This window comes from Plectropomus leopardus, chromosome 18, assembly GCF_026936395.1.
Source record: "Plectropomus leopardus strain MGB_pleo_1.0 chromosome 18, ASM2693639v1, whole genome shotgun sequence".
In the NCBI taxonomy this organism is placed as follows: domain Eukaryota; kingdom Metazoa; phylum Chordata; class Actinopteri; order Perciformes; family Serranidae; genus Plectropomus; species Plectropomus leopardus.
The window spans coordinates 3,816,781-3,844,369 of record NC_142193.1 but is presented as its reverse complement, the minus strand read 5'-3'; the positions used below and the strand labels follow the sequence as shown (position 1 = coordinate 3,844,369).

At 38.6% G+C, this 27,589-nt stretch overlaps 2 protein-coding genes and 1 long non-coding RNA gene across 3 annotated transcripts in view; 2 read left to right on the top strand and 1 right to left on the bottom strand.

The window, feature by feature from the left end:
* Nucleotides 1-15,373, bottom strand: part of LOC121956088 (TANK-binding kinase 1-binding protein 1-like) — a 32,621-nt gene extending 17,248 nt beyond the window's left edge. Inside the window, exon 1 of the mRNA XM_042504184.2 lies at nucleotides 15,296-15,373. The gene's annotated coding sequence lies outside the window, so the exon portion shown is untranslated. The remainder of the gene's footprint in view (nucleotides 1-15,295) is intronic.
* LOC121956089 (uncharacterized) lies at nucleotides 101-7,102 on the top strand. The gene is made up of 3 exons (XR_015774822.1): nucleotides 101-287; nucleotides 366-488; nucleotides 5,689-7,102. It is a non-coding gene; the product is annotated as an uncharacterized LOC121956089 (long non-coding RNA).
* Nucleotides 15,374-22,510: 7,137 nt separating the features above from the next.
* On the top strand, nucleotides 22,511-27,254 carry LOC148186417 (uncharacterized). The gene has a single exon (XM_088069351.1). The coding sequence runs from the start codon at nucleotides 23,801-23,803 to the stop codon at nucleotides 25,835-25,837; it is 2,037 nt and encodes a 678-aa protein (XP_087925477.1). The 5' UTR covers nucleotides 22,511-23,800; the 3' UTR covers nucleotides 25,838-27,254.
* Nucleotides 27,255-27,589: the final 335 nt, after the last annotated feature.

The window sequence follows — 27,589 nt, the reverse complement described above, 5'->3', positions numbered from 1 at the left end:
CCTTGCTGACCTGTTTTATGTTAATTCTTTCTGTTTTCATGTGAAGCACTCTGTATAGTGCCCTTATTGCAAAGCACTTTGCACACACACACATATACATACAGTACATATATTATTAAAATTACTATGATATGTCCCCTCCCACCTCACGCATCACTTCCTCTCCATTTAAGGAAGATGCCGACACCGCAACACAGACGTGCCAATTTTCACATCCGCACTTTAAATACTCCGTGGAGCGCCCATGCAATGCGCGCGGTCACAGAAAGTCTGAATTCATATTTCAGGTATGTGTAGTGTCTATGTGTATCTCATTCTGAAACTTTGCTTGTTTGTGTATTAATTCTGTCACCTGATGACGACAGGTAGGCCTACACCTACCCACATGCAGCACTGAGCGTTTGTAAAGTGGCGGATGGGGTGTCCGAGTTGAAGATGCACGTTGGGTGTTTGGAGCTGCGGGAGACGGGGGACACACACCTGTACAGGTAGGAGCTGCTGCATGTTTTTATTGAGCGTGGTATTCCCGCATATTCTGCCTTAAAATCACCATATTCTTTATGATGTTGGTGTCCTGTGGACCTGCAGTTAGCAGTGGTGTGACTAGAGGAGCAGGTATGGTTGGATATGGACATACTAATTTGAAGACCCCCCCTGGGAGATTTGGCTTTTTTTTTCTTTTTATTGTTAGGATAGTTTGCAACTGCTTTGCCTTCAGTATGGTTTAGAATTTAGCTTTGCTTTGCCTGAAAAAGACTTTGTTCATTGTTTTGCCTAGACTTATTTTACTTGACAAAAAAAACAACAACTTTTGGCCGTTGGTTGATTCTGCCTCGTCTCATTTTGCCAGGTTAACTGTTTTGCCTATAGTTCTGATTTTCTTTGTTCTGTGTTTTCTTTTCTTTTCTTTTGTTCTTTTTTTTTACGTTACTTGTTCCTTATTTGGTACTTAGGGTATAGTGTCTAAGTTAGGGTTCGTGTGTGATTTCTAAAACGTTCTTATTCCTCCAATCACAGTGTAGGAATGACCAGCTGTTGATAAATGTGATGGCAGAAAGCCATTATCATTTGCATACCACGCCCCAGTGTATTCTGGGTTTAGAGGCCTCACCCTGAGAGTTTACCACTTGGTGAGAAATAATACCGCCAAGATAAGGAACTTTACTGAGCTAGACATGGAAACACAGACATCCCAGCTTCAGTTTAAAAGCTTATAACTGACCCAGAGCTTGGAGCAAATGTTCATGCGTATCAGGGCTGCTTTTGTAACAGGTGGCGTCAGGGGTACACCACCTGTGTCTGGGCCGGACAAGGGGAAAAATATAACTGCCTTGGCTGCTAGTATTTAGATATTTACACTACAGAGCGTGGTTATTCCCTTTAAATGATAAATATGCTTTGATTTGTCAGTGTTTAAAGTAAAAGTTTCAGATGGATTAGAGGTGGGCAGCATCCTGCAGTCAGTCCCACAGAGTCAGGCAACTGCAAGGCATAACAGAGATCACTGCAATATCTGCCTTTACAAAATATAACATTTTATCACATTAACTATACTTTTTTTAGTAATAATATGTGGCTGCAAATACTTAAATGCCAGTCAGAATATGGTCTCATAAAAATTCTCCAACTCCTCCACATTATTAAATATTGCAGTTTCATGATATTATTCTTATTAAATTATTATTATTATTATTATTATTATTATTATTATTATTATTATCAGTCAGAGCAGAAGGTTTGGTTTAGGTTGCTCAAATATTTAATCTGTATAATTAAGACTTAACCTTGTTTTTTTTTAATGGATGTATTTGTACAAAAAGTTTCCTGTTTGAAAATAACCCAAAAAAAAGTGAGATTCTCCACCCAATTGCACTTTTTTCTTAATATGGCAGATATACAAATGTGCACAGTTTGATAATCATCAACTTTATCCCAGTATACCTTAAAACCATGTATATCACTGCAACACAACATCACTACCGCTGCACACTGAACATGAGCTGAGACCTGATGTGAGATCTGATTGTAGCTTCCGCTCATATCCACATTGCTAAATGCCGCTCTTTGCATTGAAATGACCGTGCACGCAGTTTTCTGTCGTATGTTGGTTTCATAAATGAGGGCCAAAGATTTTTTTAATGCTGTTCCAGTGTTTTATTATTTAGAAGTCGTGCGTGGCTGGTCACTGGGTTTGCTGTGCACCTGTATGCAGATCCGTTTCTCACCACACAGAGGGGTGTGTGTGTGTGTGTGTGTGTGTGTGTGTGTGTGTGTGTGTGTGTGTGTGTGTGAGTGTGTGTGTGTGTGTGTGTGTGGGTGTGCATGGTTTGAGGGAAGCAAATGGCGGAAAAACACCATGCGTTATAGCTGAAAGCAAAAGATGAGACTCTCACACTAAGCTTAAACGAAATGAGTGCCTCTAACTTTGGTAAATACACTGTCTCGTACTACATTTTTGTTTATGGAGTGTGTTGTTTGGTGGCGTAGCAGAGAGGAGAGACGAGCAGCTTAGTTTAAAAGAGTTGATGAAGGCTGCGCTCTATGTTGCTGTGCATGAAAGAAAAATCATCTGTGTGACAGCTGACATAACGGATTGCATACTCTATCAACTAAATATTCTCAATCAGTCAAAAAAAATTCCCTGATTGGCCTCTGATCTGATGTTTGAAATTGAGACATTCCCCCGATACATACTTACATACATAATGGTGGCAAAAAACTGCCCTGTTTGTTTGATGCATCCTTACTCGCTGCCACAGTAAAGTGCTCAATCTGAAGTGAGTGATTTGGTTGAGGGCAAGAGCATAGTACCATGGAATAGAGTCATAAACCTGACACTATGCTGATCATTTAACTGAAGCAACACACAAATCTAACTCTTCCTTTCTCTCCTTCAATACACTATTGCTCCTGTTCTGTGTTGTGTTGTGTGTGTGTGTGTGTGTGTGTGTGTAACCTAAAGGCAGCACTAGTAGCAGCAGAGAGGGAGGGAGGTCAAAGCATCTCTCTGCAGATAACTCCCACTCTCCCAGCCCACAGACTCGGTCTCTCATTCAGCCCACATCCAGCGTCTCTCCTCCATCTCCCCAGCTCTTCCTCTATACCTCCCTCTCATTTCTATTGACTTTTTTATCGCTGGAACTTACACACAGCGCCAGCCAAGGGCAGATCCGAGCAGGACCATATGTCTTCATCACATGGTTGTTTCATTTATTAATGGACTAACGTTCCGCTTTACCCACAAGCCCCTGCGGTCAAACAGTAAACCCAGTGGACTGTCTCATCACCATAGTGTTAGCACTGTGCAGTGAGGATGTTGATATTGACCATATAGCTCTAGTAATAATGCATCTACCAGTGTTTAATTTCATTTACTGAAAAAAATTTAAAAAGATATTTCAAAATGAAAAGTGTTTAAGATCTAGTGAGTAGGATTTAAGGGGTATATTGGCAGAAATAGTATTAGTAGTGTTTTCCCTTCGTAAACTACACTTGCTTGGGTCCCGCAAAATACAGCAGCTACAATACCTTGGACATGCCATGCACTGTATAATTTAGATCGACTTGGTAAACAAGACAGATGAAAAAAGAGGTGGTGACTTCCTACCTTTGAAACTGTAAAAAAAATCTGAATGTGTCCATTTCTTGATTTATTTATTTATCATTTGTCTGTAAGAATCAACCAATCAAAAGAATCAAAACATTTTTTTTTTAAAAATTCACCCAAGTTGTGTATGGTGAGTGTGAGTCCATGGCTAACTGTATGCTAACATGATTCATCATATGCACTGCATTAATTCCACCATAAATTACAGTATATTCTAGGATTCATGAACTGTGTTTTTGGGCATGCTTGTTTTGGTTCCCTTGCTGGCTATAAAAAGTGTTGATCTTTTCTGCGTATTTTCAACATGTTATGAGGGGAAAAAAAGACAAGCTTGCAGAATTACTCATGCCGCACAAGTTATTGAAGAAATTTTGATCTTACTTTAATCCTACTTTTGACCTGACGAAAATCCAAAAAGGATTGAAACATTTCAAAGATCTTCATTGAACTTGTGTGGCATGGCGTGAATCTGTAGACGTTACTTTTTTCCTCATGTACGCTAGTTTTGGTACCTTGTACCAACGTAACATGTAAAAGCTGTCACTTATCGCAGCATTGTCAGTGGCCTTTCATGTCTAAGTTAGGTATCCTCCTGCATCTGCTTTTGTCATTGGGAGATACTGCAACCAACACCCAGATGTGAACAAAAGCTTGTAGTTAGGTTTAGAAAAAACATCATGGTTTGGCTAGACATTTTAGTAAAGCGAACACCGGGCTCCTGGGTGAACCTCCGCACCTGCCTGCCCTATAGGGGCTTCCTGATCCTTACATGACATTGTTAGTGGCTGTGTTTCTAACTGATGCCATCAAGCAGCATAACAGACTGATGCAACAAGTGCCACCTGGCCGCCCAGTGGTGTGTCATATCGCTGTGAAAGGTAGCTTTTGGCGTCAGTGTCCATGGTTCCCAAGTTCATGGAAAACTTGGAAAATTCATAGATTTTCACTGTCACATTTTTCAGGCTTGGAAAAGTCATGGAACTGTGTGGTGTGTAGGAAATTGAAGTACATTAATGTAACATAACTATGAATATATTCATTTAGGAAAGGTTGAAAATCCTGAGTGTCTGGCACTGAAATTACTGACAGAGCAGCAGTTTGACAACTTCACAATGAGAACAGGCTGGTATTTTTGACCTTGGGAAACCCCTAATGTACAGCATGCACTCCCAGAAGGCCAGTGGGTTCTTTCACATATGTTTGCAGCCAACCCACCTCAAATTTTGAAGCCTTGTCTCTCAAAATCATGGAAATGTAACAGTCATTGTGTCATTTGACTTAGCTTGCTATTATTTGGCGTATAGAAACAGCGCTGACATCATAAGAATACTGTGTATTGTAAGATCAGTGTAAAGGATTGAGATTTTTTTAAAAAAAAAAATAGGTTTGAGGGTGATGAGCAACTTTAACAGTAATGCCCTAAAAGTTAGCAAGAAATAAGTAAAAAGTTACAAGAAAAACTGAACATGGGCAAAACAAAAAAAGTAAAGAACAAAACAGAAAGTAAGAAAATGACCTCAAGAGAGTGCTAAAAATCTTTTTTTTTCTTTTTCTGTGACACAATTTTAAATATATTCAAGAGAATTATACATATAGTCTTCTGGACATTTTCCTTGTTTGATAATGTGTTTTTTAATAATATCCAATAATGTTCCTCAATTCATTTTCAGTTTTTTTTTTCTTCAGTTTATGGGACACGTTGTTTACGTTTTTTTTCCACAACAAAACTGATGTCTATCCAGGTGTTAAAGTGTTAAATATAGGGATGCACCTAACAATTATTTTCTTTATCGGTTAATCGATCAATCTATCGATTTCTTTTATTTATTGATCTTGTATTTTCTCATCACTGTAACAGAGAGAGACTTTTAAACTGCAGTAAAAAGTGGTACAGAGTCAATATAATCATGAAAACATAACTTTTACTGTCTATTCCTGAGCCACCTGAGCCACCATTTCTATAGATGTGCTGCAGCTGACTTGCAGGTTCCCTTTCAAAACAAAAGCCCTTTGACAGTGTCTCTGTGGACAGAATCCCATCAGTTCCTAATACAATGCATTTTACTTTGAAACATTTACAGGACCAGGTTGTTGGCTGTGCAGGAGCTTGCAGGACTTTATAAATTAGTGGAATTTGTGCTTTTAAATCCAGAAACACAGCACTTAAAGAAGCAAGCAGCAATGCAGCAGCAACGTTCCAACAACGCTGTATGTGTAACCACCACATGCATGAAACATGATGCTGCTCAGCGAGGCTGACGTCTTACGCTCATGACGCACGCTGTGTGAAACGGGCCATACACCCTCTTTGCGAGGTTGCCCCAGTCTAGTTAAATATATGGCATTTGTTGTGTTATGTAAATTTCAGATCTTTCACTTCACTTTCACTTAATTTTTTTTCCCAAAAAATTTTTGCATCAGAATTTATCCAGCCTTACCAAATACAAGCTCTAATGTGTGAAAATGTTTTGTACCGTTTGTCTTTAATTCCTTGCCAATTCTTTTTGATGTGGCCTACATAAAAAACACAGTTCTTACCAAATTTAGCTGTTAGATGGACCATCAAGTCTGAGTGATCCTGCGAAATCTGATAGCATTTCACTGTGAGAAACCACTGCAGAACATGTCTAATGTAAGAGGGCAACATGAAGTGGTCATGGGTCTCACTCAATATTTTTGTACAATTATTACTGTACAAAGCCCTGACATTTCCCAGGTTCTCAGCATCGACCAATCAGCATCCAGCCTGTCTGTCACAATATATATTTTCAGTGAGCGCTTCCAGTATTTATAACTGATGTAAAGAGCTTTGAACTCAAGTTTCACTTTTGATGGCAATATCTGAAGGTGAACCTTAACACCGTATTTACATTTCGAATCAAACAGAAACATCAACATTTGAAAAGGCATTTTTGGCAGTATTGCTTTGAATCAAGATAGAAAGAATTTTTCAATCATGATAGAAGTAAAGTGGAGATAAAAAAAAAAAAGATGAGAGAGACAAAGAGTCCTTAAGGACATGAGAACATATCTGAGCACAGCTGAAGGCTATTTCAGTGTGTGTGGGGGGGGGCACGCGCACGCACACACACCGAGTCAGCGGTTGGCTACAAAGCAGAGAGAGAAAAGGAGAGAAGACGTAAAATGATGTGACAAAGACGCAGAGAGAGGAGGACTGAGTAGGACATAGCGAGAGAGAGATTTAGGAAAGAGGGGGAGGCAGGAAATGAAAATGAGGTCTGTCCCACAATAGTCATGGGAACTTTTCAACATCGAACACTAGAGCCTGAACAATAATGTATTTTTGGGGCCAATGCAGATACCCATATTAAAGTGTAAAAAAAATCTGTTATTTATATATCAGCTGATACTACTGTGTGTGTATAAATATGTGTATATATACTGTGTGACTATGTATATATAAACATGGCATCTGTGCACCAAAACTGAGAACTTCATTGCAAAATTATTTTCTTTCTTTTCATATCATGTATATTGGACCACATATAAGCTCATACCAATAAATCTGTGGTGGACTGGTATCGGTTGATGAAATGTGCTTGACTGATGTATCGGTTTGGTTCTATGTAACGCACGTGATTATGAGAATAGGGATATCTGTCAAAAACATTTAAAGTGTGTCAAAACTTGTTCTTGGAGATGTCAATCTTCCACTTGTCATTGTGCTGGCCCACACTGATGTGTGAGCTTCTTCTAGTTCCTTATTATGTAAGAAAATTGGGCTGTCAAATTATTATTTTTTTTTAAATCACAGAATATCAAAAGTTAATCGTGATGTATCACTTTTTTCACATTTTCAAACAGTTTTGAGGTCCATTTTGACAAGGTGAAGCAATTCTTATTAGATTGTCCTAATTAATAATCAAATGACAGCAAAATGCCATGCCGTTTTTTCCTTCGCCAAAATCTTTGGAGCATTATTCTTCCCAAGAAGTTAGCAGGACATGGTTTGTACCTCTGGATTCATTAAGTCCTCTAGTTTAACATGATATCAGTATCATCACTCCAGCTGTAAAACTCAGCAGGCTGAGTTTTAAAGTCTCTTAAAGACAGCAATTTCGGACAGCGGCCAGGAAATAACACCATTAAAAAACAAACAAACACATGTTATGTATAGACCTTAATCGAATCAAGGTGAATGCCTTAACTCTGACAACCCTAGTAAAAAGATCACTTTTTCCATGTAGGCTTAACAAGATTAGGACATCTTCAGAAACAATCAAATTTAAGTGAATAAAATGCCAAGATCTTTATGTTTGGATTCTTGATAAATTGTCCGTGTATTGGGAATATTAATCAGACAATTAATCAGGCTGATGTGATACATCACAACATCAGTGGAGGAGAAAAGATAGATAGAATTTGATTCACCATCTGGGTAAGGATATAAACAAGAGAGAAAAACATCTTCCTTCATTTATTAAAAATATTTTTCTCTTAATCTGTTATTTCCCCCATTAGCTTTTTATTATGAAGACAGTTAAAGTCTGAGAGTCTGCAAAGGCACTTTTTACATCAATGATTGTCATTTCTATTCAGTCACCTGAGAGGCTGATCACTCCTGATCATCGGGTTTGAGTTACAGAATTTTAGTTTCACCTCAAACATCAAGTCTAACAAATAATTTCCAGTGTTTAAAAGGAAACATGATCGTGTTCTGGGTTATTAAATAATAAAGGACATCTCTTTTCTCTGTCGACATATCTGTAGGTGGGTTACCAGTACGGATTTGCACAAAACTTAAGCAGTATTTGCGAAATGACGATTAAAACACAACTGTGAGATGACTGTGTTTCCACAAACAGCTTTAACTTTAACCGCATGCCCCAAAACTGCAAAAAACCTTAAACGGCAGGCATAAAAGTGTTTTCAAAACTGACATGTTTCCATTAGGCATTTTGATTTATTTGCAATTTCAATTTGTGCAATTTCAGGGTTAATGGAAAAAGTTAACATCTCTCTCTCTCGCATTTTACGAGGGCGGAGCTAAGAAGGGAGTGAGATAGGCAAATGAGGGAAACGTGAATGCAAAATTTAGACAATTGGATGAAAGGCCTGTGTCCACCAGAGAACATTAACAAGTAGGCTATCGTTTTAAATAGTGAAATTCCTCCTCAACCCATATCATAATCCAATTCCTTATTACCCAAATTGAAGAAAAAACTTGAATTATGTTTTCACAATAGCTGGTTTCAGACAGTCTACAGAAGGTTGAGCTGTAGTTGGGACACTTCTTGACCTTTTCTTAACCCCTTCATAAGTGAAACTGATATTGAATACCCCAGCTCTCAGTTTTGTAAAACTCTCCATCATATTAAAAAAGTATCAGCACAACTGATGTGAAGACTTTTTGTCCTCCAAATCCATTTGCAGCTCTTTTTGTTTTTAAGAAGCCGACTGTAACTCATTTTTTCGTTACCTGTCATCATCTCTCCTCACTATACTTTCCTACTCCATCTGAGAACCTAAAACTAGCTGGAGGTGGGTGGTCTGCTCAGTCATTCTCCTGTACAGCAGCTGGATAAAGTCCAACAGGGCCGAGAGGAGCGGAGAGCTTTGTTTCCATGTGTTTGGCTTGAACAGCAGAACTGTTTGTTGAAGAAGGTAGAGGGAGATAAAGGGGCTTGGAGAGCATATTTAAAGCTGCTGTGTGTGTGTACATGTGTAGGAGGAGAGGGCAGAGGATCACCTACAGCACTACAAAGTGTGTACCCAAGACCTGACTACAATACACAAAGTAAAACAAGGAGAAAAGTGTGCCTCAATTGGCCTAAAATTCACCAGTGATTGCTCCCAATGAAGCATTTAATCAGATTTCTTGACCTCAGAAATAATTCTTAGCATGACCAGTGTTTAATATTAACATGTCACCAGGGCGTCCTTGTGTGAGCTAGAAGTGCAAGGCCCTCCTCATTGATACATATTTCTATGAGTCATAGTCACACTCACAGAGCTATTCTAGTTCAACTGCATGCGTAATCTATGTTTTTAGTAGAGTAAATAATATAACACATAGTCTCAAATATGACCTTTTGCTATTATAGTTGAGGCCAGGTGACAGGATGAAATGACTGAGGGGGCTGTTAAAGACTGCAAGTGGGGAATTTTCTTCTTTTTTCTGAATAGACTTTGTGATTAAATCAAATCAAATCAAATCAAATCTTTATTTGTATGGCACTTTTCATACAAAGAGTAACACAAAGTGCCTCACAGAGATTAAAAACAATAACAGAAATGACAAACATCAATGAAAATCAAGAAAAATACAGACAGCCTGACCCTCCCACCCCCACATAAACGTACGCAACAACACACACACAATCATGTAGATATTCCCACACATATTCGCAAAGGCACCTGAACATCCACCCTTACCACCCACACACACGCACACATACACCAACACACACCAATTGTTACTAAAGAGACATGGCTAGGCACTGAGACCTGAGGCGAGGGAGAAGCTACCTTTGGGGGCCAACCTCACTGAGAGAGGTCACGGTCCAGCACCGCTGGGGCGCCGCCACAGAGACCATCCCAACCCGGGCGGACAGGAGTGCCCGCACCAAGATGCCGAGCCCTCTAGCCACCCGGGCCGAAACAGTCCACGGTACAGCACCCCCAATGGTGGACCAGAGACCACTCCCAGTCCGGTAGGCCCCGATTAAAACCGGTAAAAACACTGAATAAAGCAGTTTCACGTTACAAATCGGTGTTTTACTGAAGCAGTCATCCAGAGAGGCTGCTAACTGGCTACTTTTCCAATGAAAGTACCTACCACTAGCTGCAAAGGTTGCTAAAGGTTGTTAGATCATACCCATAGACTCCATATATAGATGGACAACATGGCTGTGTATCTGTCCATTGTTCTCTTCTGCTCAGTTTCAGGACTACGGAAACTGTCAATGGCTCTGAAACAGCAGCTTCACTTCCCTGTTGTTTCCTTTCTGTCTGTGGGTTGCCAAAATGGGGGAAATGGATTAAAGACAAAAGTTCTTTTTTATACCATGAAAAGCTAGTGGGCTGTGTATCTGTCCATTGTTCTCCTCTGCTCAGTATTAGTACCACGGACAGCACCGCGGCACAGCCATCAATCCCTCACATAATTAACAGCGCTGTCCATGGTTCTGAAATGGCAGGTAAGTGATAGTTACGTGTATCTCAGCCAATAATTTTGTTGTTTTTTAGTTTTTTTTTCTATACATACATGACAATTAAACAGTGGTTGATGTTACAACAGTTCTGCCAACTACTACTGCACTGTGAAGGCCTAAAAACCCACAAATGTGACCCCACTTGAATCTGACTGAAACTAATTGGTTACTGCCAAATGGGGAATGCAACTCAACCCTGAAACTCAAAGCTACTACTTATGTTTTGCTTAATTTTAATGCAATTTCCAAATGATATTGATTCATAAAAAGAGGAAGTCTCATTACAGTTTCTTATTACACTTTGTAAACTGTAAAAAAATCTGACCATAATGGAGACTGCAGCTTACAAAGAGGCTACAGTGTGACACTATACTGATACCAGGGTTGCATGTTTTTCAAAAATATTTAATTAGAATCAAGATGTCATTTGTTCTAATTATTTTAGATGCAAACCATGAAAACACTGTTGAATAACTGATGTTTTGTTCATCTGATTTGCTTGAGTGTCAAGCTAATGTCACAGTAGGCAAAGAGCTTTAACTTTATGCACAGTTTTGTGAGTCCAGAATGCTTTCACACAGTATTTTTCAGATGGTTTGTTGACATGGTTATCCGCTCAGTGCAACCGGCTGCTATTTCTCCATAAGCATTAGCACAAAGAACAGTTACTACTAATGAGGCATGCAGTGGGCCTGATGGAGAGTGAATTTTGCAACGCCCCACACTCGAGTCTAAGGCACGTGGTAAGACGGTTACCTATGAACGCAAACGTTAAAAATAAGTAAGCGCTTCAGAATGCATCCACATTGGGATCCATAATTACACCTCAGTGAGCTCAAGCTCCTTTGGCAGCACGGGTGAGGTGATGGTAGCTGAATTGTGGAACATTTCAGAATTGTTTTAGGTAAAACAGTTTGACCTCATCCAACACACAGTGCACACACAGACACACACTTTGAGAAGTGGCTCAGACGGCTGAATCGATCCCATCTTTTGCAGCTGTTAGAGAATGTCTGAGAGCCTGTGACCAACAGACAGCCCATTAATCGACCTGTGTGTTTGTTTGTGTGTGTGCGTGTTTGTGTGTGTGCTAATACGCCTGTTCACAAATGCATGAGCAGTATGGTTAGGAGGTCACTGCACAAAGTCATCTATCTGATTCCCAACTAATCCCATTAAACAGTGATGTGGACAGAGAGGGGAGGAGCAGGTCAGCGATGGAGTGACAGGAGGTACACAGCAGAAGGGGATACAAAAAAGAAGCTTTTTTTGTGGTCTGCAGTCCAATTTGGATAAAATTAAAATTACATCTTATTCAATTTGATAATGGTCCAATTGTTTCATTGAAAATGTATTCTATAAATACTACAGTGGTAGCCCATGTCATTGTCCCCGTTTTTTAAAAGTGAGGGGGACATGTCCGTCCTCTCTCCATGTAAATTTTCTCTGCGTTGTTGGTGCTAAAAATGATATACAAGATGAATACAGTTCTGTTGGATAATACATGAGTGTGTAGTATCAAAGAGGATCAATTTTACAGCAATAAAACACAATAATCAGAAATTAAACCCTCTGTCAGTTGGATTGCGCTGCCTGGTTTGTATATATTTTTTTTAATAAATTCCAATTTTCTGCCTCTCGTGTTGACTTCAGTGACATTTAAACAGAACGAATAGTGAAGATACCACTCACTATGCAGTATTTGCAGTCACTGTGCAGACTGAAAAAGATACGAGTGCAGATTCACACAAAAATGTGACAATTAAATGTGATAAGTGTCCTGGAGGAACGTGTTAGAAACACAGTGTTTCAGTCTGGCAGATTGTAACACTGGCTTAGTCTGAAAACCAACCCAGCAGGGACCACGCTCGTCTGGAGGGAAACGTTTCCATGATCAGGTCAGACTTACTTAATGCTGCTTTCTGAGACAAAAGTTTTTGAAGAGAACGGAATACCAAATGTCTCATTTAACTTCTAATCTAAGTACTTTATGTAACTCCCCTCTGTTGTCTCTGTGCCAATTTATAATTCATTGTTCAAAGTTACAAACACTTGTTAAACTTTTTGGGCAAATGTAAGGTAGGAAATGTTACTCTCAGCTTGAATAATGACTGGCAGTGGCAGATCTTCTTAGACAATGTAGGTGGCTGCCTTCCCTTACAATTTTTAAAAAAATTTTTGGATATAAAAAATATGATGTAAAAATGATCCAAAGATCTACTGCTAACAGTTGAGCTGTGGTTATTTCATGTAGCCCCACCATTGTCAGTGCTGTTTTATCATAATGTTATGCAATTTATGTATGGTTGCTGCGCACTCACGTGACATATTTTTGTACGTGGTGGAAACTTTAAATCATGTGACTGTAATGTAGTTCAGTTATCAAACATGAGGGAAAAATGATCCAAATATCCACTGGTTAGCAGTGGATAGTTGGTCTGTAGTAGAGATATTGCAAAATTATTTTTTTTAATATCCTGTAGACCAATGTCAGTGTTGCTTTTGTTGTTTAAGGTCATAGCACTATGTGGTGGTAACTTTAAATCATGCTACTGCAGTGAAGTTTATTTTTAGTTTAAAAAAATCAAACATGAGGAAAAAATGACCCAAAGATCTACTGCTAAAAGTTGGTATGTATTAGGGATATTGCAAAAATTATTTTATTTATTTATGTTTTTTTTATATCCTGCAGCCTTTCCAATGTCAGTGTCGTGTTAATGTAACCTTAAGCAATTTATGTATGGTCGTTGTGCACTCACATGACATATTTATGTACGTGGTAGCAACTTTAAATCTTGCAACTGTGGTGTATTTCATATAAAGCTAACATTAGCTTTTTACTCCTGGTGATTGCATTTAGGATTCAAAAATCATACAAAAGGTGTTCACTTGTAAAGATTATCTTGCTGGACAAAACATGAAAGTATCATTAACGTTTTTTCACAACAAAGCTTTTTTCTGTTTTTTCACGAGGGAACAAAGGCGATGCTAACTTCCGCGTCGGCCTACAGAAAACCATCACACCTGAAACAGTCTGTTGATTAGGCACTGCTACAACTTCAAATTTGTAAATGGTTTGTAAAACTTCCGCTTTAGTTTGGTGTGACGATGCAAGCATTACTACAGGAGTTGTAATGTATGGAAAAAAACGCACATGTGACAGTGAGTATTAGAATGAATTTGGAAAGACCTATTGACACTGCACTTGTTTTTCTTTAGACATCTTGAGCAGTTCATCATCTGTTTTGTAAATATATGAATGTTTTCAGAATGTATCTTTATACTAAAAGAGGGGGGGGGGGCATTTGGAGGTGTCATTTATCACTTTGAAACCTGTCTAGATTTTTTTTTCAGAAACATGAAAAGAATGCAATGAGCATCAAAAGAAGAAATGACCCAAAAAAATAGCAGGAAATTGGTTAAAAAAAAATACAAATACAAGAAATTACCTGAAAATTATTTTTTTTTAAAAAAAAGGAAGGGAAAAGAGAACTGGAAGTTAAAATGGACATCACCTAAACAAATATATGATTATTTTTAATATGTTGTTATAATCATTATAAATATGTTTTTCACCAAAATGTTTTTTTCCCATAGACATGTTTTCCTAGCTTTTACACAGAATTTCCCAAATCTATTAATTTTACTGCAATTTGTGTAACATTTCTTATTAAGTTACCCATTGCCCTTTTCCACATGCTTTATACTTTACTTCTTTATACTTGTAAAAAAATAAATACATAAAAAAGGCATATTGTTGCTCCTGGTTTCTAAGGCTTATTATGCAATGGTTGTACTGCTCTGGCCAACTTGAGATGAGATTGGACTGCATGTACCCAGAAACTAAAGCGAGCTTTACACCCCAGCTTTAGCGAAACCGATGGTCACCTCTGTGACCCAAATATATGCAAACACATAGAGGCTGACGTGCATGCTCTCTCTGATGCAGCATGTATGTGTATGTCAGGGGGCTTACATGTGAGCTGCCTTTACTCTCCTTATATTGTTTGAACATTGCGTAGATGTATTCCAGAAAACCGACGACACCTGAACGCATCCATGCTCTATATTAGCGTGGTTAAAGCCTCGCTGCCCCTGAATAAAAATATTACCCTTCTGTGTGTTACAGTCAAATAATCAGAGAGAGCCTGAAGCCACTGAACACTCTGCACCGTCCATCTTCACACAAAATTCCCATAGTGCATCTGATAGGGAGGGAAAAAAAGAGTTCACATCAACCTTATCGTCATATGTTTCCTCTGCATCATCTCTCTGTATGTCAGTCTAGCTCATCTCTGCATCCTTCCAACATGCAGCCCAGCGTCACCGCTCATCCTTTACCCCGACGGCATCCGCCGCTGCGCAACCAAAACATCCAGCTGACCCGCTCGGTAACACTCCAACCTTGTTATCACCGGGAAACGATGCTAAACGGCAGTATCATCATCAGCAGCAGCCACGCAATGGGAAGGTAGAAAAAGAAGAAATAGATCAGAGGAATTGGTTTACTTACGTCTCGGTAGGAAAGCCATGAAGATGACGGTGCTGATGGTGCTGAGGAGGGTCGACATGACTGGAGTCTGACATCAGCAGTGTGTGTGTGTGTGTTTGCGTGTGTGTGTGTGTGTGTGTGTGTGTGTCCCTCCCCCTCCCCCATTTGACCGTACAACGAGAAAGGGAGGGTGATGGAGTAGATGTAGACTTTTTTTTTTCAGAAGAAAAAAGCAGCTCACATTTACCCTTTGTTTTTCTATTTACGCAGCCTTCCTATTCATAGAGTAACTTTATTATGTTTCAAATTGTAGTCGACATATATATTTCTTCACATTGCAAGCTAGCTTCTTGCAAATAAAAATGTAGGCTACTGATATATAGTGAAGGAAGGGTCCGTATGGGATCATTTCTGCCCCCCACCATGGATGTATTAACATTTTCCCCACCATTATATTTTTGTTAAGTTCCCAGGCAGTGCCATATTGGTCATATTTACTAATCTTTCATGACTCCAGAAATATTTTTGAGTTTTGAATATATAAATAATGGATCGGTCAGGATAAAGAAAATATCCTGCTTTCATACACAAAAAAAGTTTTAATCAAGCTTCTTCTTCTTCTTTTTTTAATCAATATCTGACTTTGTACATCAAAAAAAAAAAAAAAAAAACAACATTTGGAACAAGAAGTGGAGAAAATTGCATTTTTAACGAAGAAAGTCTTTTTCAAGAGCAAAAAAGATTTTATATCTACATTGGCCTGACAGCGGCTGACAGCAGTTTTCTGCAGTAATTCAGAGCAGCAAGACTGTGAATAAATGACAATATATTTTTGCCTTCCCTGATGATCTGAATAAGTCGCTAAATGGTTCTTTTGTTGCTAAAAAGCAATGTCAGCACGTTAGTAGTCCTTTCTTCCTGTTACTCTGGGACAATGTTGTCCTATAAATCCAACATCCCTAACAGCGCCTCCTACACTACGACAGTGAAAACACACAGAATATCTCATAAATGGCAGCGAAGTGATGTTGTAAATGACAGAAAATCTGGTCAATGGCGGAGAAAGTCAAGAAAACCTGTGTGTATCCATGGAGGTGGGGTCTTGTTCATTCCAGTGAGAGCTGCTCAGTAGCACATGAAGCAACAAAACCAACAAAAAACACTATGTCTGTGGTGTGACAGACTCAGATGGTGTATTTCTACTTTAGGCCACTATGTGAAATGTGCATCAATGCCTGGCACACTTGCTGGGGGCTTACTTGCAAAAAAACAAAACAAAAACAAAAACAAAAAAATTCTGAAGAGGGCAAGAAACAACTTAACTTAAATAGCCCAAAATTTAGCAATAATTTACTAAAAATGTATTTAAAAAACACCTTGAAAATAGGCAGAAATTGAAAGAAAAAACAAGCAAACAAAAAAAACAACAAAAAAATGACCCCCAGAAAGTGCTAAAAATACATTTTCTTTTACCTGTAACAAAATTTTAAATTTATACAATTAAGAGAGACAATGCAGTATTCTGCCTTTTTTCTGTATTTTTAATCACGTCTAATATCCCTCTAGCTAATTTTTTGATCTCTCTCTCTCTTTCTCTTTTTCAGCTTGCATGACATTTCTTGCAAAGTTGCTAATGATGTTTTTTTCCTGTGTTCTTTTGAAAGACATCAAATCCCCTTTCTTAGGTTTGAGAGGTTTAAATGCAAATGAAAAATGCAGCAAAAGAAAGCTAATGTCAATTCAGGTGTTGAGGGGTTAAGAGGCAGCTAGCATGAAGGTAATGGAATGAATCTTGTGAAACTAGACAACCAAAGGCATCCACTGGTACCAGCCATGTCTGCAAAGCTTGTCAGGAAAGGGGTAAATACTGCTCCAAATTTAGGCAAAAGTTTTGCTCCCAATTTATTCAACCCATTAATTAGAGAAAATATTGATATTCTACATTTCTACAAACAATGGATACATCATATTTGCATGTTATAATGTCACGGATACATTGAAACTTAACAACTTAACTTAACTTAACATTCAACAACTCTGTGGTTAACAGGAGTAGAATAGTTATGGTTAAAAATATCCATAGGTGAGACAGCCTCAGACACCTTTTACAAGCATCTAGAGCTTTGAAATCTGGGCAAATTGGTTTGATTTCTGTTTTTTATTTTATTTTTTTAAGATTATTTTTCCCTTTATTTTGTAGAGGACAGTTGGAGAGTGACAGGGAAGGTCGGAGAGAGGTGGTGAATGACATGTAAAAAATTGCTTTAACATTTTGCTTTTGCTTATACAAACAAATAAATAAATAAATAAATAAATACATTTTTCTTACTTTTGATTTTTTTTTTTTTTTTGCTTAGTTTCAGGCAATTTTATTTTAACTTTCTACAGTTTTTTATTCAAATTTTTGGCCCAAAACCCATTTTGTAAATTGCTCATTGCTTTTATCCCCATACTTATTAAAAAAAAAATAATTATATAAATCAAGTCAATTTGCCAGAGTTTCACAGGGTTAAATCACTCCTCCATAAAGACCATAAAGACACCTCCCATAAAGAAATAAATCCAGTCCTTATGCAGCTTAATACATTCTTCAATTCTACAATTCTACAATTTCATTTAGCAGACGCTTTTATCCAAAGCGACGTACAACACAAGCAAGAATTTAGACTTAAGGAAAAAACCCTTAGTAAGTGCAAAAAGTGCAAATACATCAGTCACTGGACTCCGATTTCATTTTCCCAATGACTCGAGTGATAAATTTGTCACTTTTACTGTCAGCCATGCATTGACACATTCAGAGCAGATGCTTCTGTGTAAACCTTGCTCTGTTTACATGACAGTCAAATATCTTCAAGTGTGGTTTTGGCAGCAAGATGGCAAGAATTTCATCGAGGTGTAGTCACTGAATGTTAGGGGTGTTTTTATTGTAGTGTACGTCTTGCTTCATGGTACTAAAACAGCTGATGACTACATATATTTACATATAAATAGTTATATTTAACAAAGTTGATGAGAGCTGTTGGAATTGGTAGGGTACGTACCTGTGAACCAAAAAACAGACACATTTGCATCTCAGTGTAATCAACAGAAGGAACTTTTGCAATACTGCGAGTCATTTTCATTAGAAGATGCCTGCTGATTCACAGTGAACCAACAGTTCATTGTGACCACCGTCCTGTTGCTTTTTGGACTTTGTGCTCTGTGGATCTGCTTTCTTGTCAGCTTGACTGCTCACTGTCAACTTATCAAAAATGTGTCACATTGGTTTCACTGGCCCACATTTTGCTCTGATTCCCAACAGGATTTTTGCTTTCACTCCTCCATTGTTCACTTTATCTGTTGAGTCCAGAAGATGGTGCTCTTTGTGTTATGGAAAATTGACAAGGACTGGTAGTTCAGCGTGCTTTCAAATGCTTGTTGATCAGAGAGCACCATCTAGTGGGCTCAGAAAATAAAGACTGGTTCATGAAGCGTCATTTGGCCATCACTACTGTGCCCCAAAGTCTGCCTTGTATTGTATCATGTGAAGGTTGGGTTTATCTGTCAGTGAAAATGTGTTTGTGCAGATTTTATTCCAGCAGTTGTCAAGTTTCATGTTTACGTCTGTTTCCCAATTTGTCATGAGGAGATATTGTCTTATAATTGTTGATAAGTTTTTGCAATTTGGAGAGGATTTTAATAGGGGCTGTGAGTTCGGGTTTTTTTTCTGCTGGAGTGGATGTTTGAAAATTGCCTTGTTTTAAAAGTCTAGTGTGTAGAATTTAGTGGCATCTTGCATTTAAGCAATAGATGTCATTTCAGCATCACCTCTAAGCATTAACACTCATATGGAGGATTTATTAGCTACATCTGGCCCGGTTTTGGACCATCGTTTTTTTATTCTTATTTTTTTATTGTGAAATGCAATGATAACAGAACAAGTGAAAACAAGTACAACATATAAACAGTCAAAAGAGACAAATAATGAGACTTAATGAAACTAAAGACGGCAAAACAATACAATACACAACAAACAAGGATACAGCACAGGCTTTAACTGATGGGTATAGGAAATGTGATTTTAAAAAAACCAGATATAACAAAAAAGTACACAGGTAGATCTCGCTCTCTCTGTCTCTCTCTCTCTCTCTGTGTGTGTGTGTGTGTGTGTGTGTGTATGCGAGAGAGAGATTTACGTAATGAGTGTTTGTAGGGTAGGATGAGGATATAAAAAAAGTTTTTTGTCCACACTCAACTGCACATATTCCACATTAACATCATTGTGTAATCATTTTAGAAAAGAAAAGGAAAATAAATAATTACATACATTTATTTATTACTACCATTATCATAAATAGCCAATAGTGTGTGTGTGTGTGTGTGTGTGTACATGTAAATGTATTTCTGAGGTAAGTGCAAAAGAGAATTTATTGATTAAATTATATAAACAGTGATAGTAATAATAATGTCTATATATGGTTGACAAACTTTATTTCTATAGCGTTTTTCTAAACTAGAGTTACAAGTGCCACACAATACAAAAGCATACATCAAAAGAAAACAAGTTTAAAACATCACATAAAATGCAATTAAAATATAACACACACAGATCCATACATACCTATTCATACACACGTATGCATATATACATATACAAACATATACATACACACATATTTAAACATTGATTATGTAGACATATATATACGTATGCACACACATGGTAAATGGACTATACTTGTATGGCGCTTTTCTAGTCTTATTGACCACTCAAAGTGCTTAACACTACATGTCACATTCACCCATTCACACACACACATTCACACACTGGTGGCCGAGGCTACTGTACAAGGTGCCACCTGCTACTCGGTAATTATTCACACACAGTCACACTCCAGTGACGCAGCATCAGAAGGAATTTGCCCAAGGATTCTTCAACATTTTGCCCGGAGGGGCTGGGGATTGAACCACTGACCTTCCGATTTGAGGAAGTCCCACTCTACTTCTGAGCCACAGTTGCCCCACATATACATAACTTATTCAGAATTACCTCTCGCATACACACATGAAACAAGTATCATTCACACACACCACTGAAAACCATACACGCACAAAGCTGAAACTTGTGTGTGTGTGTGCGAGTATGAATTTCAGTTGTGTGTGTGAGTGTAATGATTTCAGTTGTGTGTGTGACCAGCTTAGTGCCATTCCTTTAAGGCCAGTTAAGTGTTCCAGTCTGTGCATAAGATTTGATTTGAGAAAATGAAATTTGAGCAAAAAATCTCAGGGAAGACTAAATCTTCAATTTCGATGCCATACGCAAGAACAAGATCTATGGTGTGGCTGAAGCAGTGGGTGGGATTTTGTACACACTGACTGAAGCCAATTGAATCCAAAAGTGTGGAGAATGCAACTAGGGCTATCATTATTATTATCCACATGAATGTTAAAATCCTCTTCGATAATTATTTTGTCTGATTTAAGCACTAAACTTGATAAAAGCTCAGAGAATTCACATAGAAGTTCAGAGTATGGGCCAGGACGGTAAACTATAACAAACAGAATGTGCTGTAGTTTTTCAGGATGGGTGAGAGAATAAGAAAAAGGATTTCAAATGAACTATGTTTGACTTTAGCTTTAGGATGAATTGATTTGCCTGAATCAAAAATAGCAGCGATTCCGCCTCCTCGGCCAGTGGCTTGAGAAACATATTTATATGACTAGGAGGAGTGGATTCATTCAGGAAAATAGTCATCAGGACAGAGCCAGGTCTCCATGAGGCAAAATAAGTCAATATGATTATCTGATATTAAATCATTGACTAAAAGAGCTTTAGGTGACAGTAATCTAATGTTCAAAAGTCTGCATTTGATTCTCCTGTTATGATGCTCTCTGACAGCAGATTTGTTAATTTTTATTTGATTTTCTCTTTTTTCTTTTAGATTTAAACAATTTAAGTGGTCTAGGGACAGACAGCATTCTTATTACACTATGAGTGTGTGACTGTGCTAGAGGAAGCTCAGAGAAGTGTGTAGGACTGCAACTCTGGCCCCTGGTCCCAATTCTGGATCTTCATGGCTTTGAGCCTCTAATAGACTGGGCCAGATTCCTAGAGAGGAGAGCGGCTCCATCCAAAGTGGAATGGATGCCGTTCCTCCTGATAAGACCAGGTTTTCTCCAGAAAGAATGCCAATTATCTACGAAGCCCATATTGTTGGCCAGACACCACCTCGACAGCCAGGGGTTGAATGATATGTGGCTAAACATGTCATTATTGGTCAGATTGGGGAGGGGTTCAGAGAAGATTACAGTGTCCGACATAATTTTTGCAAACTTATGTTCATTTTAGTGACCTCTGATTGGCTTAATTGGGTGTTACTGCCACCAACATGAATAACGATCTTACCAAGTTTACGCTTAGCCTTAGTCAGCAGCTCTAATTTTGACTCTGGCCCCAGGGAAGCATTTCACTTTGGCTGCTGGTGTCACTAACTTCACGTTTTGCAAAACAGAGCTGCCAGTTACCAGGGTTGTGTCCTTAATGGGTGTGTTGCTGAGCAGGGAGTACTTATTTGAAATGTGAAGGGGGAGTGGGTGGTAAACCGTGGGCTTCGGCTTACTGTGCTTCACTGGGACAGTGGATGATTTTTTTCCAAATCTCTTTCTTTAGACAACCAAAGACACGGTCAGTGGGCATGAAACTATGGCCACGGACTGGAAAGGTATACTTCATTCTTATCTCCTTGAATGTTTGCTTTCCTACTGCAAAAAACGTTGCTAATATACTAATGTTCTTGTTTTGGCCAGAGCAAGAATTGGAGAAAAGCCCCAGGTCTTTATACTCACAGAGTTCATCATGAACAACACTACCTAAATAATGTTGCAAAGCAGGCGCCACCATGTTGCTGTCTTTCTTATTCTCATTCTCTTACCACATATAGAGATGGATGTTCTCCCAAAAACATACTGGCCCAGCTGTATATAGTGCACAGGAGATTTCCTCATTTTAATGTTGGAACACTTTGTGCGTCTTTTTGACATTTAATCAGCGAGAAGATACTTTCTACTAGGTACACCACGGCAAGCATAATGGCTGGATTTACAAGTAAATGTCTTTATGTTGTCTCTCTCAATCTCCCTCTTGGCTGCTCTTTCCTCCAGTCCCTGAGCACCGCTGCAATGTTCTGGCATTGGCACTCCATTCTGCATCCAGTACTCTGCAATGTTGCACAGGCGATCTTTCTTGATGCGTGCAGTGAAAGAATAAAATCTGTTAACCATTGCCTCATCATGCAAAATTATCAGTTAGATAGTTGCAACAACAAGTCATCAACAAACCTGCCGTTAGTTATGTAATCTAAGAAAATGTAGTGTGATTCCGTTTCTCATGTAATAATTCAGTCTTTATTTGAAGAGTGAAAGTGGAGATAGTAGTGTGATGTGTAAAATAAAAAAACAAACAAACAAACAATAAAATTTAAAAAAATATTTAAGTCCAGTGCTATGATTTATCAGTGGGCAAAACCTCATTAGAATTCCAGAACAAGAGTAAAATATAAATTAATGAGCTAACACAATGGTGGTAAAGGAAATAATCTGATGAAAACATAACCATGATTTAAAAAAAAAAATCCCATAGAAAATGATAATTATTATTAAAAAGTGTAAATAATGAGACCGTAAGTCAGTATGACATAAAAACTAAAACTTTTTTTATCTTATAAATTCTGACTTATGATCTCATAATTTCAGTTTTTTTATCACATCATTTTGGCCTAATTTCTTTAGTTGTCATCATGAATATGAATAATACATAGAGACACACTGAGATCCAGCTGGATAACATAGACATTGCTTTAAATTTGCAGTTCATGGTTTATTTTTCAGATATCTGTTTGGAGTTTGTCTGCAGTTGGTCTGAATTTGCAGATTTTAGCACTTTATCTGCTTGTTTTATGGTAAATAAATAACTGTTGTCATTAGAGGAAGCAAAGAGTCATCGTATGGCCCTATGAAATGGTGAGACGTGAATTGTGGATTTACTTGTTTTTGCAGAAAAAATAAATGTAAAAAAAAAAAAAAACATAATTGAAAAAAAACCATTTTAATAAAGCTTTATTTCCTGAGATAGCTCTATTTTGTTATGTAATTTCTACTTAGTCAAATCCACTCAAGTAGTTTGATTGATATTACCTGGAGTAAGTTAAAACATATTTTTTGAAAATTAAAAAAAATGAGTTATCTGTTTTTGCAAATGAACTCTTCATGTGATCCTGCTGCTTGAAATGTTGGAATGTGATGATGTCATCCAGGGCAAGTGATGTCACAATAAATATCTGATGTCATCAGCTACCTTTGACCTTTTAGAATGTTTGTGTGTCAACAGATTCCAGTGATGTCATAAAGAATGTGATGATGTCACCAGCTGCCTTTGATCTGTTGTTAGGTTTAGAGATCTGATCAGAGATCTCACAATAATTCATGTGATTGCAGCGAGTCTGAGCCACGAGACACCACAAACCGATCGAGAATCAGTTCCCCATAGCAATGGAACCCCAAACCATGAGGCAGCAAAACACACAGGTGCAACAACCTGAACCTTTTGAAAGCCTAACTACCTGCAGAGCGACTTATGTCAGGCATCCAATGCAGCCTAGGAGACGCACGAAAAAGCCTGTCCTCAACACCAAAGATTCACTATTTATGAGGCCAAAAGAAAATCAAGAATTATTTATCACAGATAGCGATTCCAAAAAAATTGTCTCAGAGACAGAATCAGCTCATGTCCAAGCCAATTTTAAACCAGTCCCACCAGTTACAAAACTACAACCACTTGAAAGCATAACTACCTGCAGAGCGAGTTATGTCAGACATCCAATGCAGCCTAGGAGACCTGCAGAGAAGCCTGTCATGGACACCAAAGATCTACTATCATTTTCCACCATGTCAATGAGGCCAAAAGAAAACCAAGAATTACTTATCACAGATATCAATTCCAAAAACAATGTCTCAGAGACAGAATCAGCTCAGGTCCATGGCAGTTTTAAACCTTTTCCACCAGCTCAAAAACCACAACCATTTGAAAACACAACTACTTGTAGAGCGAGTTATGTCAGGCATCCAATGCAGCCTAGGAGACCCGTGATAAAGCTTGTCGATACCAAAAAAAGTGTCGCAGAGACAGAATCAGCTCAGGTCAGAGCCAATTTCAAACCACTCCCTCCGGTACAAAAACCACAGCCTTTTGATAGTGTCACCACCTGCAGAGCAAGTTATATCAGGCATCCAGTGCGGCCAAGGAGACCCATGGAAAAGCCTGTCACCGACACCAAAGATCTACTGTCATGGTCCATCGTGTCGGTGAAGCCACAGGAAAAACAAGAATTACTTATGACAGATAGCAATTCCAAAGAAAGTGTCTCCGAGACAGAATCTGTACAGGTCAGAGCCAATTTTAAACCAGTCCCACCGGTGCAAAAACCACAACCTTTTGAAAGCGTTACCACCTGCAGAGCAACTTATGTCAGGCATCCAGTTCAGCCCAGGAGACCCATGACAAAGCCTGACATCAACACCAAAGATCTGCTATCATGGTCTACTGTGTCCATTAGGCCAAAAGAAAAACAAGCATCACTTATCATAGATAGCAGTTCCGAAAAAAGTGTCTCAGAGACAGAATCAGCTCAGGTCCGAGCCAATTTTAAACCAGTCCCACCGGCTCAAAAACCACAACCATTTGAAAGCATAACTACCTGCAGAGAGAGTTATGTCAGGCATCCAGTGCAGCCCAGGAGACCCATGAAAAAGCCTGTCATCAACACCAAACATCTGTTATCATGTTCCAGCATGTTGGTGAAGCCAAAAGACAACCGAGAATTACTTATCAAAGAAAGCAATTTCAAAGAAAGTGTCTCAGAGACAGAATCTGTTCAGGTCAGAGCCAATTTCAAACCAGTCCCACCAGTGAAAAAACCTGAACCTTTTGAAAGTGTCACCACCTGCAGAGCAAGTTATATCAGGCATCCAGTGCAGCCCAGGAGACCCATGGAAAAGCCTGTCATTGACACTAAAGATCTACTGTCATGGTCCATCGTGTCGGTGAAGCCACAGGAAAAACAAGAATTACTTATGACAGATAGCAATTCCAAAGAAAGTGTCTCAGAGACAGAATCTGTACAGGTCAGAGCTAATTTCAAACCAGTCCCACCGGTGCAAAAACCACAACCTTTTGAAAGCGTCACCACCTGCAGAGCAAGTTATGTCAGGCATCCAATGCAGCCCAGGAGACCCATGACAAAGCCGGTCATTGATACCAAAGATTTGCTTTCATGGTCTACTGTGTCTGGGAACTCTTGCAAGGAGTACAGTATGTGTGATCAGCTGCAAGGGTCACATGTCACTCTCCTACCGATTTTGTCAAAGGAAGCAGGAGAATGCTTTCTCCCTGCTGTGGAGAGGGGTCCCCACCATTTTTCGTACGTCACATTAGAGCAATTGCCTACATACCCAAATGGAAAAAACCTTGGCTACCAAACAGGACTTTGGACATGGCAAGGTACCACCCATTTTAAAGGAGAACAGTAAGGTTGTTGAGCAGCAGACCTGCCTTTCAAAGGAAGCAGTTGTAGTACCACGTCCTCCTCCTGGACGTCCCACTCGGCCCCAACACTGTTCAGTAGAGACTGATGAAATACTGCCCAGACATGCCAATGCGCAGATCAGGTCTACTAAACAGCATCAGAAAAGCAACAAGCTGCTGCCGAGGAGGCCTTGAGTGGCTCATCTACAACAGTCTAGTTCCAATCTTCACTGCTTCATATTCCTTCTTTCTCCCTCTTTACAGCTCTCCCTATTTAAATGTCTTCTTAGGCTGCATTTACACCGAACACCATGTGAATTCTTACGGTTATACGTTTATGGTTGTGGTAGCTAAATAACTTGGAGAGACAGCGAACAGCTAATTTGGTCTTCAGTGAAGGAAAAATGATAGCTGGATGTAAAAAGGTAAGGTAAGGTAAGGTAGATTTATTGGTCATTTTTTGAGCAAAGTTTAAAAAATGAAACTTCATTGAAAAGGAGGCTCCAAACCCTGAGGCTGCGAGAACCAAGAGGGTAACAGTCATGATGATCCAACTGTCAGGCAGTGCATTATGTCTATGTTTATATCTTTGTATTTACTTTGTTTGCACAAAATGCGCACATTGTGTTCAGTTTATGCCAACATAATTCTGCCTTTTCCCTTTTTAAGTACACCATCAGTGGTGAGCACTGATGCCTCAGTCAGGTTCTGGTTCAGGCCAGACTTTTCTGTATGGATTACACTTTCCCCTTTTTATTTTGGGTTTTCTCCGGGGGTTTCTTCCGGTTATCCCACAACCTCAAAATATCAGGAAAAAAAAAGCTGCTGTTCTCACCAAACACGATGCAGATTTGTGCATTTAATGATTATGCTAGCTAAGTAACTGGAGGAGACAGCTAACTTGATTTGCAGTGAAGCAAAAATGATAGTTGGATGTAAATGAAAGGAGGCTCCAGGCCCTGAGGCTGTGAGAACCCAGAAGGTAACACTCATAATTGTCAAACTCTCATGACAGTGCATCATGGCTATATTCTATTGAGGACTTGAAATATTTACTTAATTTAACATTAATGTTTTCATTTATGTATCGGTTTATTCATTCACATATTTGCTCATTTATTTATGTACTATTTTCAACTTTGCATATAATCCTATGGATTTAATTTCCAAATTTATTTTCCATTTTACATGTTAATTAATTCATTTTTTATTTTATCTATATGTGTTATTACTTATGCATGTATTTTTGTATTATTTTCCCTACTTGCCTCTCTCTCCTTTTATTTCCTCAAACATATTACCTCTGTTTTTCCTTTTTGATTTACATTTCCACATGCATTTCCACCTCATTATGAAAATGAGGGAGGCTGGTCTGTGTGCCATGGAGGTGTCAACTTTTCACCTATTGGTTGATCGGTATTAGAGTGCATGGATTTATTTATTTATTTTTTAATTTTGTAAGTTTCAGTTCTCCATAATATTTGCGTCTTTGTATTCACTTTGTATGGACTCTAGACACACAAAATGCTTGCATCACGTTCGGTTTGAACACAGCATAATTTAGCTTTCGTTTTAAGTTTCGTTTGAAAGAACACCGTCAGTGTTGATCACTGATGCCTCCCAGTTAGGTTCTGATTATCCCCAGACCTTTCTGTGTGGACTTACTTTTTTTTTTCAGGTTTTCTCCGGGTGCTCCGGTTTTCCTACAACCTAAAATTGGCAAAATCAATCAATCAATCAAAATTGGCAAAAATAAA

Coding starts and splice junctions, on each gene's coding strand:
- LOC148186417 (XM_088069351.1), top strand. CDS start 23,801: ATGGAACCCCAAACCATGAGGCAGCAAAACACACAGGTGCAACAACCT.